An 18,055-nucleotide genomic window follows, 5' to 3' on the forward strand; every position below is an offset into this window, starting at 1 on the left:
GCTCTCTATATATAGGGAGTGAAACACTATTCAAGTGTTTATCCAGAGCGATGTGGAACTTGAAGCTTTTTTTTTTCTTTTTTTTTTTCTTTCTTTTTTTTCAAACTTTCATTTGTACTAACAATCACGAAAAGAATTAATTTCAAATATAAAGATGATGATATGTGTGTGTGTGTTTTATCATAGAGGGAGCAGGGTGCTTTCTTATCAAAATCATTCGAGCATGAACTATTAAGTTATATCCTACAATTAGTCTGAAAATTAACACATGACCAATTTTCATCCTACGTTTTATTCCACAATTTAAATTAGTATATGGCGTAAACTATTATTAACAACTTATAAATTAACTGAACTGATTTGTTGCTTACTTTGTAACCGTTGTTTGGTAATAACGGGTTGCCCTAAGTCTCTGTCTTCTCTCAAAAATGGTCGACCCCCACTAATTCCAATGTACGACTCATAAGGTCTTTCCATAAAAATATTCAAGAGTTGACGACTCCATCTGTGCTTCTGCCTTATCTTCTTTATTGCTTTCAAGTCTTGAAAGTTATAATTAAGTACATGCACCAAGAAGAGCAATTAATTTTGACAATTAAATCCAATAGATTAAACATCATATATATATATATATATATATATATATATATATATAAAGAGAGAGAGAGAGAGAGAGAGAGAGAAATCATGCATGCTATATCCACTTAATTATAATAGAAGCAATACTTTTTATACGAAGAAAAGTGAGATAAGATGAATGATATGAATAGAGAGAGGGACAGAAAAAAAATATTGAGAATAATATTATTGATTAAAAATTAATTTGAAAGAGAGACCTACGTACCCTGTGCAGTGACACCCAATCCCGAGAGGCTAAGGACTTTGAATGCTAATCGAACAGCACTCTTTACAAACCGAACAGAAGTAGCATACTGTTTTTCCACAAATTTTTGTGCTTTGTTGGCTTCACTACTTTCTGAATGTATATTCACTGGAATAATACAACTCAACTAATGAGTAAATGCAATATCGAGTAACGAAATTAAAGATACTTAAATTAATTGTATAAGTAACTAAAAGTGTTTTTTATACGTATATAAAAAATTAATTTTTTTCAAGTGATCTCTAATAAAATATGTCAACTAAAAATGTAAAGAGTAGAGCTAAAAGGATTTGAATTAATCAAATGATTAATCCTTACTATTTTTTTAAGTCTCCCATCACAATTCTGTCTATGGCAAGGATGATTGAGCTTTGTATTGCAAATAATGCTACATTAATAATGTTATTCCATATACTTAAAAAAATTATGAATCGGTAATTTTAATGCATACCTGATTTCCAAAAAAAAAAAAAAAAAAGACTATCCCGTCTAAACGCGGCCATTCTATATATATTTTATATATTGAGGGTTTTTTTTCTTAACATACTGTTTTTTTAAATGTAATTATTGCCCTTTATTAAATATAATCTATATACGATCCTAATTTTGTTTCTAACTGGTATATTTAACTTAATGTATTGTTTCATACAATTATTTAAAAAATATAGTTGAATTAATTTGCAGAACCCATGTTTCAAATAAAAAGAAATGATATAGTTAATCAAATACAAAAAGAAAAATTATAATAATATAGCATATGAATTACCTATGCAAGATATCGCAAAAGTAAAGAAACTGATATTTTTATTATTCATCAATAATTTATATAATTTTAAACAAAGGTAATTAATAATCATAAGATCATAAAAGGATAAAATTTAAAAACAACAAAAAAAGTACTAGAAACTTTATCCATAATGTAAAGAGTTATATATAATATTTGAGATAATAATAATAATCGGAAGCTTACCTTTGAGTTCAATGTCGGCCTCAAATTTGTCAACTTTATCCATATAGGATTTTATTGCCTTTTCTGCGTCTAGTTGTTCTACGAGTATACCTTTGCATGAAAATAATAGAAATAATGTTAGAAGTGTGTTTTGATGGTCTTTGACATAACTAAAATTAATAACTCAAATGAATGTTATTTTGGTCTTCCAAAATATAAGTAGATTATTTTGAGTATATTAATGACTAAAAAATAACTGCTGTGAAAAAAAAAAAAAAGACTAAACATGACAGTCATTATTAATGTATAATAAATTATAAAAATTAATTTCACTAAGTTTTGGAAGACATGTTCTTAATTAGGACAGTCTCTATCATAAATAAGATTTCTTAAAGTAGTATAATTAATGCAATGAATTAACGGATGAAAAGTATAATAGGTTACATTCATGACGTACAGGAGGGAATACAAGAAAATACATTTAAAAAATTTAAGATAGATCATTAATATCTAAATCATAAAATAAGCCAAATTAAACTAAACTTAAATTTTAAGATATTTTTAATTTTCACGTATAAAACATTTGTTAAGGAAATAATTATAAGAGGATTTTGTCGGGGAGACTAATAAAAGCAAGTGTGTGGATTACTTTAGGGTAAGTTGAGCCACTCCTGAATTTTAATTCCATTTTTGTAAAATAAAATAAATCTTATGAGATCATTTTCACGTATGCAACACTTACCATAATATAGAATTTGCTTCCACCATGGGAGATTGCTTCCACTCTTGAAGGCTGAAGGCTTAGAGGCAAGAACTTTGAGAGGAGTGGCTCCATCTTTGTTTCGCATGTGAACAAGTTCAGGATAGCAATGAGTTATTATAATTGCCAAATCTGTCAAATTTAATCAACTCATAGTTATGCAATCAAAATTTAGATCCAAGCTGAATCAACATGTTATTAAATCGAAGGTAATTGAGCTCAAATCTCTTAATTAAAATCTCGTATTTAAGTCTTTTGAGAGAAAATGTGATTGAAAATAGATACCATTAAATATGTTTATGTACCGATTACACTCCTCATAATTAGGTTAAAAAAATTACTTTCCTCACATTTATTTATCTTTGTGTCTTGTAATAGGTTTTTTTGGGTTGAATGTGATTTCAATGCATAACCAAATACATTTTAAAAATTGTTAGTCAAATTTTTTGACAAATAATTATCAACAAAATAATGAGATACTTCTTATCAACAATATAGTAATCCAAAAATTAAGTTCAATTATTTCACATTAATTTGTTGTCTAATTGTATTGTATGTATATGATTATTTTTTTAATTAAAAATAGTGATATATGAGTAAACTAAAACATTCTAGGTCATTTAAAATCTATGTTTAGTGCTCCAATTTTTTAGGATCCAAAAAAATATTTATGTAAAAATAAGTAATGTTAATTATTTTCAGAATTTATTTTTACAAATATGTAAAAGATATTAATTACAAATGTAAAAATTTCAAAGACCGTTATAATATTCAATTGTATAAGGAAAGTATTTTTTTCTATCATATAGATAGTGTATAAAATATTATTAATAATAACTATTTCTATTATCATTACAACATAAACAATTTTTCAAAATAAAAAAATTCTTATTATAGAACAAGTTTCACATTCTTCCATCACAAGGGAATGAAAGGAGACCATGGTCATGAGTCCAAAATGTCAAATATTTTTGGACAAATAACTTACACATAGTTGATCATGAGTTGGATTGACCTTACTAACTCAACTTGACATGAGATAATACAAACTAGATTGAGTTGGGTTGATGGATTAGAACTATTTGAAAATGGATAAAAATGAAACAATTGAGATGAATATTAGGTTTTAGAGATTTCAAACTCGTTTCGATTATATCAAACTATAAAAGTTTAACATTTAAGTATTTTTTATCTTTAATTATATTTATTTATCTAAATTTTGAGACATAACATCTATTTTCTTTTAAATTTTAGTTTTTTTGTATTTTTTTAAAAAAATCCATTTTATATTTTCACCTTAATGACCTAACCTAATCAAGTTGGATCAAGTTGGGTTGACACACACTTAAGCAAATCTAATCTGACTTACTAATCAAACTATATATTTTTAATTAATTTGAGTTATAAATTTTTTCAAAGGTCTAATCTAAGCTATATATGTTCATCCTAAAATAAGTTAATCAAGTATAAATCATTTAAGGAATTATAAGATTGACCACTAAGTGATGAAAGAGAAGAAAGGGGAGAGAGATTTTGAGTTTCAATCTTTCACTAACAAAAACTAATAACTAATATTTATCGATAAAAAAAAATCATCCAATTCATTCTCCCACATTCTTGACTAAGAATCAACACAAATTCAAACAAATCATATCCAGTAATGAAAAGGATGGTAAAAAATAGAATTAGAAGCTTACTTACCCAAGAATTCTCTCCAAATGGCATGGTGAAGGATGGTATCCCCATCATAGTTCCCAAGTGGAATATCTTTGGAAACATGATGGAAGTACATAAAGGTCTTTGTATGGCATGTGAGCACAGCCCGGAAGAGAGGTGTTTCACCCTTATTGTTCCTAACCCTAATCAAATCCTTCCTTTCCTCAGACTCCCCTATGATGCACTTGCACATAGCATTGAACCCTTTTGATGCTGCAAGGTGCAAAGGAGTGTCCCCTCTCTCATTGGTTGTTTTCAATGCACTATCATCCCTCAGCACATCCATCCCTTCATGGTTTAAGATTGCACCAACGAGAGTGTTAACAAGTTCCACTACGCCATCATTCACTGCCATGTGTAGTGCTGTGCCTCTGCTTTCGTTTATTTTAATTTTGTGATAGTGACTATCGTTTCTATGTGCCTCGGAACAATGAGTCCATATTCACATTGTCAGCTTCCGTTCCTTCAATTGGTGTTGTTGATTCTACAGAAACAAAGGATCTTGTTGTTGATGATTCTAGTGAAACAATGAAAGATACATTAATGATTTGAATTTAATCGTGCATGTGCATGCTCGTTAAGTTAAAAGAACCAATAAAAAAATTATACTATTCAGAATAACTTTCATGATAAGCAAAGTTAGCATATAATATAAAAATAACTTTTTTTATAATATGTAGGAACCAAAAACAAATAGAAGAATTTACAACAACTCATATATGTTACTTAATTAAGCAATTAAGTTAAGCTTCATTATTGCATATGTATAAAATCATCTATGATAAATTGACAATATAAAAATATTTACACTCTATGCAAAATAAATTTCTGCTAATTTAAATTTGCTTGTCTAAGAGGTTGAGTACTAAACTCTACTACTTGATCATATAGATTCTGATTATCATACACAGAATGCTTATGCTGTTAAGCAATAAGACACATTCAACCAAAAATTAATTATTAGGAATCATCTAAAAAATTTGTTGAAGATTTATTTTTCGTCAAAAATATCACAGATACTAATTTAAAGTTACTTAAATAAAAATGCTGGAAAAAAACAAGTTCACTCAATAATTAAAACAAGATAATCAAGAGATCGTCAACCAAATTTAATATCAATCATAGTAGTTAACCTGATTACAAGGAGAATTTGGAAATATTAGAACTAGCTAGTATATAAATGTTCTCATCTGCATTCAGTTAATTGGACTCACCAAAGGTGCTCATTTTGCGAGGTTGAAACGAAGAATGACAAGAAGGAAGATGATAGACGGGAAATGGGAGTTGCAAGATACTGGGAGGAACGCAAGCTTTCCTTTATATATAATACCAAAGCTCTGAATCCCACGCTTCTAATTTACATCTGTCTTGTAGTGAATTGAAAGTGATTATTTATTTGTTCTCTAGAATAATTCCTTTCAAACTAACATTTTTTAATTCTTTATTATACTATTTATCAAATAATTGAGTCATATTTAGCTGTCTGTTACCCCACTTCCACGCCTTCCACCATATATAACTTTCTAGTTTGCCATTATGATAATTTTAAACACGGAAACCATGTATTTTCCATATAGTTTTTCTATATTATATTTTTTTTTAAATTCCGTTTATATACATTTATGCATTAAAAATTAAGAATATTAGAATTCTATTTATATCTAAAACCCAATAAATGTTACAAGTTATCACAATGACCTGATGAGTTAGGGTTGAGGAAAATTTTCTTGCATGACAAGCACAATTCAATGCAAGCTTGAGCAAAACCAAAGGTACCGTCTTTTTCATATTTGTTTTGGCATCAACCAAAGATAAGGATTGGTATCTTATGTCTTTTTTGTGGTCCTTTGTCATATGATCATCAGTCCTTTTCTTTAAAGTAGGCTATATTGAAGTGAAGGATTTTTGTCCAGTATAGTTTTAAGATGACTTGCGTCAAGAAAAAAGTTTTAAGATGACTTTAATTTTGTTTTAGTTGTAGTAGAGAAGCAAAAGTTACAATATTACTTAAATGAGAGGAAAGAATTATGCTTCACTTCAGCAAGAAGACTCAAAGTGTAGAAACACGTTTGGCTGAAATTTCAAATATTGACATATATATTAAGGTGGTCGAGTACTAAAAGGGTGCAAAAATTTGGAATTCTATGTATGCGTGGTACAAAACCAGTACAACCTACATGCTACATGTGTAGGTGGAAAAAAACATTAAATAGTCCCTTTTAAACAGTATTATACATAAAGATATAAATGAATGCAATATTTGAAATTAGTCCTTTATATTTAAAAACCAAAGGTCGAAAGTATTCTTTTGTTGTAGAGGTCCTCTAAGCCATTGGAATGCAAGTTATAAACTGGTTTTAATATAATGTTGTTTGCCTTAAAATTAGAAATATGACATAGTTTTGATTTCATTATGTTGAGATAATAAATTTCTTTTAATTTCCTGTAACAAAACAAATTTATGACAGGGAGAGTCCAGAAGAAAGCACCTTTAATTCATACAATCATACTGCTTTAGCTCACAGGATTTTCACAAAGCATAGGACAGGGTAAAAATTATATAGAATTGAGTAACATAAAGGCTAGAGAATTGTCTATCTATTATATAAAGTGCCTAATATATAAACCTTTGCCTTTACTAATATGGAGTGGACAACCAAATATATAGGTGCCCCTAGGTGGATTTCCACCTCTAGCACCTAGTACGTATGGGCCACAAATAGAAATAGAATCCTCTGTTTGCATTTCTTTAAGTATTATCCATGACGTAAATGTAAATTTATAAAAGCAAAGATTAAAATACCACTGTAAGCAAATAAAATTGAATTAGCAAAAACATATATATACCTTCAGTGAAGCTGCCAAATTTCAGTCGAATATGCCGAATAGGATCCTCTGTGCTCAGGTGAACATTCTTTTTGTATGTTTGAATTAAAGTTTGCGAACATAAATTTGAATCATAAATATGTTAATAACTCAAGTTTGATAAAAATAAGTTTATTATAATATATTTATGTTTGAATATTTTTTGTTAAAAAATATCTTGATAAAATAAAGTTTGTTTGGGTAATACTAATTAAAAGTACTTTTACTTGATGTTGCTATTGGATAAATACTTCCAACAGAAAATGAGTTTTCAAAAGCAACCCCCATGTTGCTTTGGCGCACCAAACTCAGCTTAGAGTAAAATGTTGGTAGGAAAATGACTTTTGGTGGCAACCAAACATGAACCATAATATGTTTGATGCTCCAAAAGCATGTTTGAAGTCACCAAACTGAAATCCAAATGCTTGTTGGTGTGGAATCTTTTTGCAAATGCAATAAAAATGTGACGAAGGCTACCATGAATCACCTTTATAGGTAGTATAATTGGTGAACCGCCAAAGATTAAAATGGCATGATGCTCACTCATACTATAGGAAATTAGGAATGCAAGGGACATGTTAATTGGATCAATATTGCCCTGCACCCATTCATTAATAGAAAAGTATAAATATCTGAACATTGGATCTACAAAAAGATCAACCAAGATATAATCTATCATCATGATGCATGAGGAACCCGCATAGGTGGAAATGGAATGCCTTCACATTATCTTGCATAGCAGAAATGCCAATTCCAAAATAACATGACAGTATGCTTATATCTCCCCTTCATCATTATTTACATTACTGAAATAATAAACCTCTAACTCTGCCATACCTAATCAGTCGCATTTGTTTGTAATTTTTTACAATATCAAAAATTGCAATGAAGTTGCCATTGTGACTACAACGACAATTTAAAATCATGATTACATGATTGACCATAGATTCAACTCAACACACATAACAGTTATTGTTTACAAATAATAGATTATAACTTTATTTGCAGATCTACGCGCCATCAATCATAGACTCATCAATACAATGATCAAATGCAACCAACACCCTGAGCCGCTGGTGGACATATGTTGAAGTGAGTCTGTGCAAATGCACTCTCTCACTTTGAGAAAACTACAAGTGTATATATTTAGAGTTTTTGTATTTTGCTCCCCTATTTTTATATATACGAATTCATTGTCTCCAATTTCTTTCTCTGGTGTCCAATTTTATCTTTTACCTTTTTTTTCTTTCATTTTTAGCTCTTTCAGTACACTACTTTGATCAATTTGATATTTCATTTTATCTCACATTTCATTCCATTCCATGCCAATAATTATTATTTTTTATTTCTCTAAAATAAATTTTCCCCGTTGACTAGGGTCCTAGATCGTCACAGCCCTAAGCCTCCCTAAACAGATATCTCTTCATTATCATACTTCTAAAGACTCTTTGAACAACAATGGAATGTTTTGATGCTTAATTCTTACAGATTCTGTATACTCAAAATTTAGCATATGGTTATTAAAGATAGTTTTGGGTGTTGCTGCCACATACAAATTAAGATGCCAGGATTCAGGCAATGTCCAAGTTGGGTGGTTGCTTGATGTGTTTGGTCAGCTACACACACAATCAATGTGTTCATTGTGAACAGTGTACTACTTTGATAGAGACATGAATGGCAACAATTTAAGGCTAACATTAATTTTTTGGGGTACTTCTTGCAAAAACGGCTCCTTGCATGATCGCCTAATCTATATAAGGAGTTGCAATTTAATTTTCAACACAAATAATTTTTTGGGGTATACTTCTTGCAAAAACTGCTATAAAGTTCTTAATTTACACTCTCTAGCATAACTCGATTTTTAAAACATGAGAGCTAGCAATTAATTTCTAAATTTGATATAATATGGTTTTCTATTACCTTGGGGGAGGAGAAGAGTTTGATAACTTTGATTGGTTGACGTTCTTCATCCATGTGTTAGGAAAGGTTTATTTTAACTAAAATGGCAGGCTTTTGTTTTTTTTTTCTCATTGAAAGTAAGAACTCTTTAATTACTTTTTATATAAGTTTTATTTTATTTTGTACCGAAAAAGCTTTATTCTTTTATTATTAAAAGATTGATTTCATTTTCAAGAGTTTTTTAAAAACTGTAGTTATCACAATTTCCTTATAAAGAGAGGAAAAAAAGATCAGACAATATCCTTCGAAATTGAAAAACCTTAATTTTAAATTTTAAATTAATTATACATGTCTTTATAATTTATTTTTTAATTTACACCTTTTTATATTTTACTTAAACTAATTATGTATTTTTTTTTCTAATTTTAGTTTTTCTTATATTTTGTATTTTAATTTTACCTGTACTCGGTGACACGATGCTCTATTCCCGTATCTCATCATACACAAACTTCATGTGGAAGAATACTTATCATTGAAATTGCACACAACAAATGCATGAGCCATAACGTGTCCATTTTCTAGTCAAAGCAATGCATTGACAGTAACCGTTTTTTGATCATTTGGGTTCTTTTTATTAAGCTTCGACACCATTTGTAGCATGTTCACATTATATTGAAAAACCTAGCACTGTAGTTTCTATATCAAATTTAAAGAATGGATGAATCATTGTTGAGCACGATGGAGGTAAGGGAAGATTTAATGGTTTCACCTATTGGAGACAGTGAACCAGCTTTGAGAAGTGCCTATTTTCTGAAACCCATTGCAAAATCCCTTGATGGACCAGTTTCTAAGGTTCTTTCATCTTCTATGACTATGTCACTGCCACCCGTGTTTGAACCAAAGGACTGGCCTTTGGTGATCCATTTCGACTGGTGGCGCCACACAAAGAAGAAATGGGTTGAATGGGTGGATGCCCTTCAACTCAGGTATAAATCAGTGTGGAAGAAAGTTGGCATCTTTGAAGCCATAATGAGCACCAAGTGTTCCATAGCGAAAGATCAGAACTTGTGTTTTGGGATCGCTGAGAAGTGGTGTGCTGAGACAAATACCTTATTGTTTCCATGGGGCGAGGCAACCATCACATTGGAGGATGTGATGGTGTTGGGGGGTTACCCTGTTGTTGGTGATCCTGTCTTCGCCCCACTTCAAAGCCATGAAATGAGAGAGGCGGAGAAGAAATTGATTCTTGCAAGAGAACAACTTTGGAGGAGGACAAAAGCTAAGGCTTCTTTATCTGCATGGATGGATGCTTTTGTCAATAGTGGGAGTGAAGTTGAGCATGAAGCATTCCTTGCAACTTGGTTGTCAATGATTGGTTTTTCTTCCAAAGGTTTGGTGAGTACGTTGGTTTTCCCTATAGCTGTTCATCTTGCTAGAGGGAATCCCATTGCTTTGGGACCAGCAGTTTTGGCCAGCATATATAAGGATTTGACTTTGTTGAAGAACTCAATAGTCGGTATGACAAAACAACTAGTACTTGGTGATAAATTGGAATTGGAGGTTACTCTTTAGTCACCTTTTTACTTGGTCCAAATTTGGGTGTGGGAGAGGTTCAAGAATTTGCAACCACAGCCCAGGCTGATCAACCATGAAGATCCTATGATGTTTAGGTGGCACAAGGTTAAGGCCTTGAAAATTGACAATGTGAGATTGGCACTAGAGTCGGCTATGGAGCATTTTTGTTGGCGCCCTTATGTTCAATATGCCGGTAAGTTCAAGGTGTTTTATCCAGAAAATGAAACTTTGGTACTAACTGATACAGATTTGGATAAAGAACCTACGGGACTACTAGTATCTTTTGCTACATGCTTGAGAGTTTCTCTGCTTGTTGGTATTCAGTCTACTATAAAGAAGTACCTTCCACATAGAGTTGCTATGCAATTTGGAATGGATCAAGATGTTCCAAGTTGCGTGCCTAGATTTGATGGGACTAAAGACTTTGCTTGGAAAAATTACTGCAGGCCCATATCTGATAGGAGTTTGTATTTTCCTGCTAGGCTTTTTGAGGGTGATATTACCACACGTTATGCAAAGTGGTGGAAGCAATCTCTAATGGGTCATCAGGATTTTGCAAAGAATATTGTGCGACGAAAAAGAAGTCCAAGGTCACCTCAAGTATCAAAAGCAAACAAAAATGGGAATGTTGATGATGATTCAAATGCTAGGAAACGTAATAGTGATGTTGATGCACCTTCTGGTTTTCTTCTTAAACGTTTGAAAACTGTTTCTTCTGGAAATTCTGCTCAAGATGGTACGATAGCTAATGAAAGTATTGATGCTTATGTTCCAACATGTAAGAATTTGTCCAACCAAAGTTCTTCAGCCTCTACTGCAGAATATGAAAATGTTAAAAGGATATCACCACTGACAAAACTGCTTGCAAAAGATACGGTTGAACCATTGATGGGGCGTTTGGAGGAAGATTTTGAAGATGCGAATGGGAGCAAAGAATCAAGGCTTTCTAGTGAGAGGGTAAGCCTATCTGGTACTCAAGGAGAAAGCTATACCTTTGTATCTGGAATAAATGTAATGGATCTTGAGCAGAGAATCAACAGACTTGAGACAGTGATTAAAAAATTGAAGATAGCAAAGTTTGGTCACTGTTAAAAACATTATTAGCTTATCAAACCAAAACCTTGCCACTTGTTAACATGAATTACTAATGTCATATACTTGCAAAATTACATGACATGAATGTTTAGAAAAACAAATACAACATGAAAAAGTAGGATCTTAGCACTGGTGCATTTTCTTGAATTTGGATTCACAGCATTGCATGGCCTGTGCAGATAGACATATAATTGAGTATCAACATGGCTATTTAGGCTGAAAGAACCTATATCTGAATTTAGAAGATGAGAGATATATCTCTGTATAATGAGATAGTACCAGTTAATCTAGTCAATTGCAATGCCATGGTAGATTTTACAGGTTCTAAAATTTGCCTATTTATTGCAATGCCATGGGAGATACATCAACTCAAGATTTCAATCTTTTTTAAGAACTTCTACCCCAGCTTTTACATAACCAATTTCTACAAAAGTCACATTCTCTTGTAAAACGCTGCCTCTCAACACAATTCCTATGCTTGTTTTACGTTTATAGCTCTCCAGTTGATTCACTCATCCAAGGAATTTGCTAACCATTTCCTTGCAATTGTAGTACAGCCAATTCCTATGTGGTCCTGATTCATAGCACCTTATTGTTGCAACCATGCCACTATGACATCTCTTGCTAATAATGTTAATAGCATGCGATAGCACCTCAAAATAAAAGAATTTAAAACTGGTTTGGGAAAACTCGTTGTGTCTCTTCTCATTTTTGTGCTTCCTCTTCTCTATAACCCTGTTACTATGCCCCATTGATTCACTGTTCTTCAATGACTTTCTGACAACAATTTGGTGTTTTCTGGCAAACCTATGTTCTGTAGTGATAACATTTACATAGCATGGCAGTAGAATGGTTTGAATTAGAGGAAGAATGTCACCTGTGAACTTGTGGAAAAGCTACCAATGAAGGAGCTATTAGAACTAGAAAACTTTAAATGGGAATTAGGGGTGCCCTGAATTATTAGAACTCCTCCAAAAGTTAAGATGTCTAAAGAAGTCTTTGTGAAGAAGAAAAAAAAAGCAGAAAAGAATTCCTAGTTGAATGAGTTACAAAAAAAATAAATAGAAGAAAAGGTGCAAGAAATTGTGAGTATTTGAAGTGGGGAAAAAACAGGCTTGTGACATCATTTCTTTCGTTTTGGAAATTTTAATCAACTATCAAAAAGCATAAAGAATACATAATTCCATAAGAATAGAATTCCTTTATGTTTTGCGATTTACTAGTTTCAAATAAATGGTTAAGGCTATTGAAAAATGAAAAATATTGCCATCTCTAAGGTTATATATTATGAGATGTAATTCCCCTTGTGTTGAATGGTTGCGACAGATAGAAAGGGTAGATAGAATCTTGATAATTTTTTCGGTGAATTATCCATCAGGATCAATGATTGTGAAGAGGCTTGATGCTTCTACATACATAAAAGACAAGGAAGGTTATTTGAACCTTTGCACAGCTTTTTTAAGTAGATTGAATAATAAAAAATGTTATGCATGTAGTCACAAACAATAGAAGTAATTATGTATTGACTGATAAATTTCAGTATTTGTTAAATTTGTACTATAGTCAAGATAAGTGTCTATACAATAATAAATTTTTCAGAAATTAGCAAAGATATACTTGCTTAGAATAAACGTAGATAAAACTAATCATCATTATCAAGATACAAGAACCATAATTCGGTAATCTGGAACATAAGTACAAAAGTGTGTTTCTATTGCAAGAGTGATGATATTTTCTCTGCCCTTTATCTGGAAAAAGTGAATAGACAATTGCTATATATATCAAACAAAGACAACTTTGATGTGTCTATTTGGTGAGAGAGCTATGTTTCCTTTCATACAACATGGCGGCAGAAATATTTTTGTAACAGTACTCAAGCTGAAATGCTTGTGAGAACTCTTCAATCAAGGACTTATGTGTAATATGAATAAAACTAGCATCATCCAGATGATGCAAATCTGTTCCATGATCAATACATAGCTTGCCTTCTCTCACCAACCCCTTAATGCTTACTTGATGACCGTGACCATGTATTCCACATGGGACCATCCATTTAAATAGACACAAATTTGTTGTGACATTAAGTGCTAAGCCATGATAGGTTATCCAGTGAGACACTCTGATACCAACAGCAGCCAGTTTCTCATTTCCTGTAATATATTACTAAGTAGAATAAGGTAAAAGACAGATGATTTTAGAATCTTGTTATATTTCAAATTGAATCATGACAAACTCACATGCATAAATGAATGTGTTTTATAATCTTATTTCTCAATTGTAGTAGTAGCAGTCTCTGCCTTAAATCCAAGTAGAATATCGAAAAGGGTATAAATCTGGCAACACACTTCTAAGCATAAGGAAGGAGCCTCACAAAGTTTTCGGAGTCCCATTTGGTGTATGATACCAAGAAATAAAAAACTATTGGATGATATTTGACAATACTTAGATTAAAACATTAAACCAGGCTGTATAATTATTAACAGTTAATGTGTTCAATAACCAAGATAACTTAGAACCAGAGCAGGAAGTGAGGAGCAAAAACCATCAATGAGTGTTATATCAACGGGATTTAGAGATTTACCAACCCAAACTCCAGTTAAACCTTCCAGCCTAGAAGCCTGAATTGAACATGATGAAGAAAGAACACGAATAACAACCTCTTCAAGAGTTCTAAGGTACCAATGAAGATCCATCTTGTGTCTTCAAAGGTTGATAATGGGGTACATAACTAGCTGTAATACGAAACACAGTTAAGTGTTACAAAACACTGCTCAAAATAAAATCAAAACAGGGAATTTCCAAACTGTAAGCAAGTAATTCAGAGGAAACACCTGACCATGGCCATGGTATGTAACTTCTCCACCACGCTCAGTGTGATAAATATTAAAGGGAGCATTTTGGTTTTTTCCTACACTACACATTTTCTCTCCTCAATTTTCCCAAAATACACCTATATGAAGTGTGTGGAAAGAAGTCAGGACAGGGAACCCGACTTCTCTTTGGTTTCATTTTTTTTTAATTTAATTTTTTTAATAAATTTTGATTTGTTTTTTTTAAAATATTCTTTTATAAAAATAATTTACTTTTGTTGATGTTATTATTTTATTTTTTAAATAATGAGAATGATTTTTGTTTAATAATTTATTAACAATCTTAAAATAATTAATTAATAGTCTTAAATAAATAAAAAGGCAAAGTGATTAAAAAAAGATAAATTAATTAAAAATACAATAAATATATAGTTATCTCACATCTTAGGTATATTATATGAAAAAATTAAAACACTCAAATAATAAAAAATACTGACAATTAGAGAGACAAGAATAATAAACAAAATATAATAAATGAAAATAATAGAATATACTAATAAAAACAATTGAAAATAACAAAACTAATCATAATTTGAAAAGGGTTGAAAATAACAACTTGCTTGATGATATCTTGAGTGTCCTGATGCTACACACAGAAATTTTAAATCTTATTGAATTTGTTCCCATGAATAAGTAATCTAAAAAATTGTCTTGTAGTATCTTCCACTTATACATGGTGGATCAAAGTAAGTTGACTATACCATCGTGTTAATGGTACATAATAATTTCATAGGATCAACACATGGGTACTGCTAATTGCATATTAACATTGTGCAAACATCATCTTTATTTTTTAATTGCAGAGAAAGATTGTTAGTCAGTGGTAAATTCATCCACAAATTAGTCATTAGTTAATAGAGAATGAAAAAAGATGGTTAACATAGAATGAAAAAAAAAAAAAAGATTGATGACCAGCATCTATTTTTTAATGCAAAAATAATATTTAAAAAAAAAACAAGTGAATTAATTTTAAAAAAAATGAAACCAAAGAAAAGTAGGGTTCCTAACACGACCTCTTAACTTTAAAATTTTAATCAAAAAATTAATTCTTTTTTAAATTAAAAAAAAAAAACAAAAAACAAAACCAAAGAGAAACTTCTCTCCAAACTTCAAGAACAGGTGTAGTTTAGGAATTATTTTTCATGTAAGGGTATTTTGAAAAAAATGAGAAGAGAAAAGATATAATGCAGGAAAAAAACCGAGCATTTTTTCTTGTCAAACTGGAGGTTCTCCTCCATACTAGCTGTACCTAATGTATAAACAGAAGAGTGTTGTAGAATAATAAGGGTGTCAGTGCAATCTCCTTCCTTTTCAATTTGTGCCTTCTTTTCCCTGACAATCTCCTTTTGCCAAAGACCAGGCCACTTCATAAGGTACTTGCTCCTGATGCAAATCAAAGAGATCACAGCTGCAAATTTCATTTTATGATTAGATTTTCCAATGTTAGGAACTGTCATGACAGTGGAAATGGAAGAGTAGATCAGTACAACTTACATCCTTCTGTGGCCATTTATTGAAAGAGAGTTGAATTTGGATGGTTTGGAATATAGGAGTGGCTTGTGCTGCTTAAAGTATGGCCCCAGGGGTAGAGTAGGGTATGATGATGCTGTTGATGGGAGTGTGCTGAAACAATATGTACCCAACAAAATCAAGTCTAATTTTCTATATCGAACTCTCTTTAATGGTACCAAGTGTACATGTAATGTGAAATCAGTGGAGCAATCATAGAAAAATGGAGAGAATTAGGAGATCAATGAGCTCAACCCAAAAATGTACAAGACAAAGTTTAACATATAAGATATTAAATATGCCTCAAAATTTAAGATCAGAAAGGACTTCTCCTTCCACACATCTACTTGATTCATCTGCCTTGTCTTTTGTATTCTTAACTAAAACAGAACTAATAAAGCAGACAAAGTAAAGCACCAAACAAGTCATCAAGGTACAAACCAACAAAATTAAGAAAGATTTGCCTAAGTGTTCCCACTTGCTAGCTGAGACATTAGTCGTGCACCAAAGGAGCCAAACTCCTATTAGTTGAATCTTATGGTGACACGTAGTCATTTACATAAGATCAACAATAATAGGATAAAAGTAACAGCTCCAATGGTAAAAAGGGTCTATGCCTCATTACTATACGAATCAAGTGGGGGAAAGGAGGACCCAGAAGGAAAACCCTAATGGGAAACCTCCATAATTAAATTGCTTTTGCACAGCTATGACTCAAAACGCTTCCATGATAAGAATTAAGGAAGGCGATCTTAAGGACCGTGCTTACACAAGTAGTATTTAAACTGCCTATAACAGTGCATGACACAATATTTCACACAAATTGACAATCGAAGCAGTAGAAAAATGTGCAACAAAACTGCAGCGCAACCAATATTTAAAACCTTGGGCTTTACATTAAGACTCAGAATGGATGCTACATGGCACAATGCTTACACAAAGTGCAGAAAAACAACAATAATAGGTAACAGATATGTACATCCCTCTGATTTTATTTCTCCTCAAGGGAATTCAGTCCTCAAAAGTATCAAACAAACCCACAAAAAATCATCTTTACCCTTCGAAAAATACTATACAACTTACCGTGAAATATAAAATTAACCATATTGCAATCAATCAAATTGAAATATACAAACTTTTCCCCATCAAAAGAGGGTAGAAAAAAGAGAAGAACTTCATCCAGTTTAAATTAAAATTAACCAGTCACAACAATACACGTAATACTCCCAAAGAAAACAAAGAGAAACACTCAGGAATTCAAATCTGGTAAAAGTGATATTGAGCATGATTGTGAGTGTCTATACCGGTTTATCCCTTAATATTTCCCACATTAATACAACAACCATGAATCCGTTCATTTTCCACTCTTCTGAAACATCAATAAAAAATCTAACTTTTGAAACAATAAATGAACCTTATAGCATGCAATACACAATAACAACATTGACAATAACAAAAGTGTTATCAAACTAAACGAGATTTGTAACACAAACAGTAAAAATAAACAAACATCAATAGAAAATTCTCAATGCACCAAAACACAGGGTAACCTCCCGTTACCAGTCCCCCTCAGTAACCCTCTCAGAAGCGGCAAAACATAGCAACTATACATAGGGTTTGGTTGGTATTTATAGAAGACAGAACATAGGTCATGATTTTTTTATTTTCCAATTAACCCCTGAACATTTTACATAATGACACTTCAGTCCCTACTAGGTTGACTCGGTCATTGGACTCAGTGATTCAACATTGCAGCTATTGTGTCGGTGAAAAATCAATGCACTGTGGGCGTTATAAGAAAACTACCTATAAACCCAAAAACAGAGTGCTCTGAGAAAGGTAGCGTTTTTTTTGTGGTTGTTTTTTTCTCAATCTCAACCATGGAGAAGCAGAAGACAGTGATGGGCTTGATTCTGTTGCTGCTGTTATTTGCT

The 18,055-nt window shown here is 31.6% G+C and overlaps 3 protein-coding genes and 1 non-coding gene across 9 annotated transcripts; 1 reads left to right on the plus strand and 3 right to left on the minus strand.

The window, feature by feature from the left end:
* Nucleotides 1-281: 281 nt before the first annotated feature.
* LOC114404165 lies at nt 282-5,653 on the minus strand. Its single transcript, XM_028367260.1, has 6 exons — nt 5,523-5,653; nt 4,294-4,825; nt 2,575-2,724; nt 1,854-1,943; nt 845-991; nt 282-542 (listed from the first exon to the last, which is right to left on the minus strand). The coding sequence occupies exons 2-6, from the start codon at nt 4,661-4,663 to the stop codon at nt 340-342; spliced, it is 960 nt and encodes a 319-aa protein (XP_028223061.1). The 5' UTR covers nt 4,664-4,825; nt 5,523-5,653; the 3' UTR covers nt 282-339.
* A 4,157-nt stretch (nt 5,654-9,810) lies between these two features.
* LOC114404167 lies at nt 9,811-10,644 on the plus strand. Its single transcript, XM_028367264.1, has one exon. The coding sequence runs from the start codon at nt 9,811-9,813 to the stop codon at nt 10,642-10,644; it is 834 nt and encodes a 277-aa protein (XP_028223065.1).
* A 2,715-nt stretch (nt 10,645-13,359) lies between these two features.
* Nucleotides 13,360-17,749, minus strand: LOC114404166 (octanoyltransferase LIP2p, chloroplastic-like). Of its 6 annotated transcripts, none has more exons than XR_003664840.1 (5): nt 17,682-17,749; nt 16,107-16,235; nt 15,862-16,020; nt 14,324-14,474; nt 13,360-13,892 (listed from the first exon to the last, which is right to left on the minus strand). XR_003664840.1 is itself a non-coding variant. In XM_028367262.1 (3 exons), exons 2-3 carry the CDS (start codon nt 14,433-14,435, stop codon nt 13,549-13,551), a joined length of 456 nt encoding a protein of 151 aa, XP_028223063.1. In that variant the 5' UTR covers nt 14,436-14,474; nt 14,579-14,827; the 3' UTR covers nt 13,360-13,548. The 6 variants fall into 6 exon arrangements, 2 of the variants coding, with proteins under 2 accessions (XP_028223063.1, XP_028223062.1); XR_003664841.1 differs by lacking the exon at nt 17,682-17,749 and adding an exon at nt 16,377-17,675; XR_003664842.1 differs by lacking the exon at nt 17,682-17,749 and having other exon boundaries at nt 14,328-14,474; nt 16,107-16,370.
* Nucleotides 16,401-16,491, minus strand: LOC114404168. Its single transcript, XR_003664843.1, has one exon. It is a non-coding gene; the product is annotated as a small nucleolar RNA Z266 (small nucleolar RNA).
* Nucleotides 17,750-18,055: the final 306 nt, after the last annotated feature.

The sequence above is a fragment of the Glycine soja genome, unplaced genomic scaffold (assembly GCF_004193775.1).
Source record: "Glycine soja cultivar W05 unplaced genomic scaffold, ASM419377v2 tig00005180_1_pilon, whole genome shotgun sequence".
Lineage (NCBI taxonomy): Eukaryota > Viridiplantae > Streptophyta > Magnoliopsida > Fabales > Fabaceae > Glycine > Glycine soja.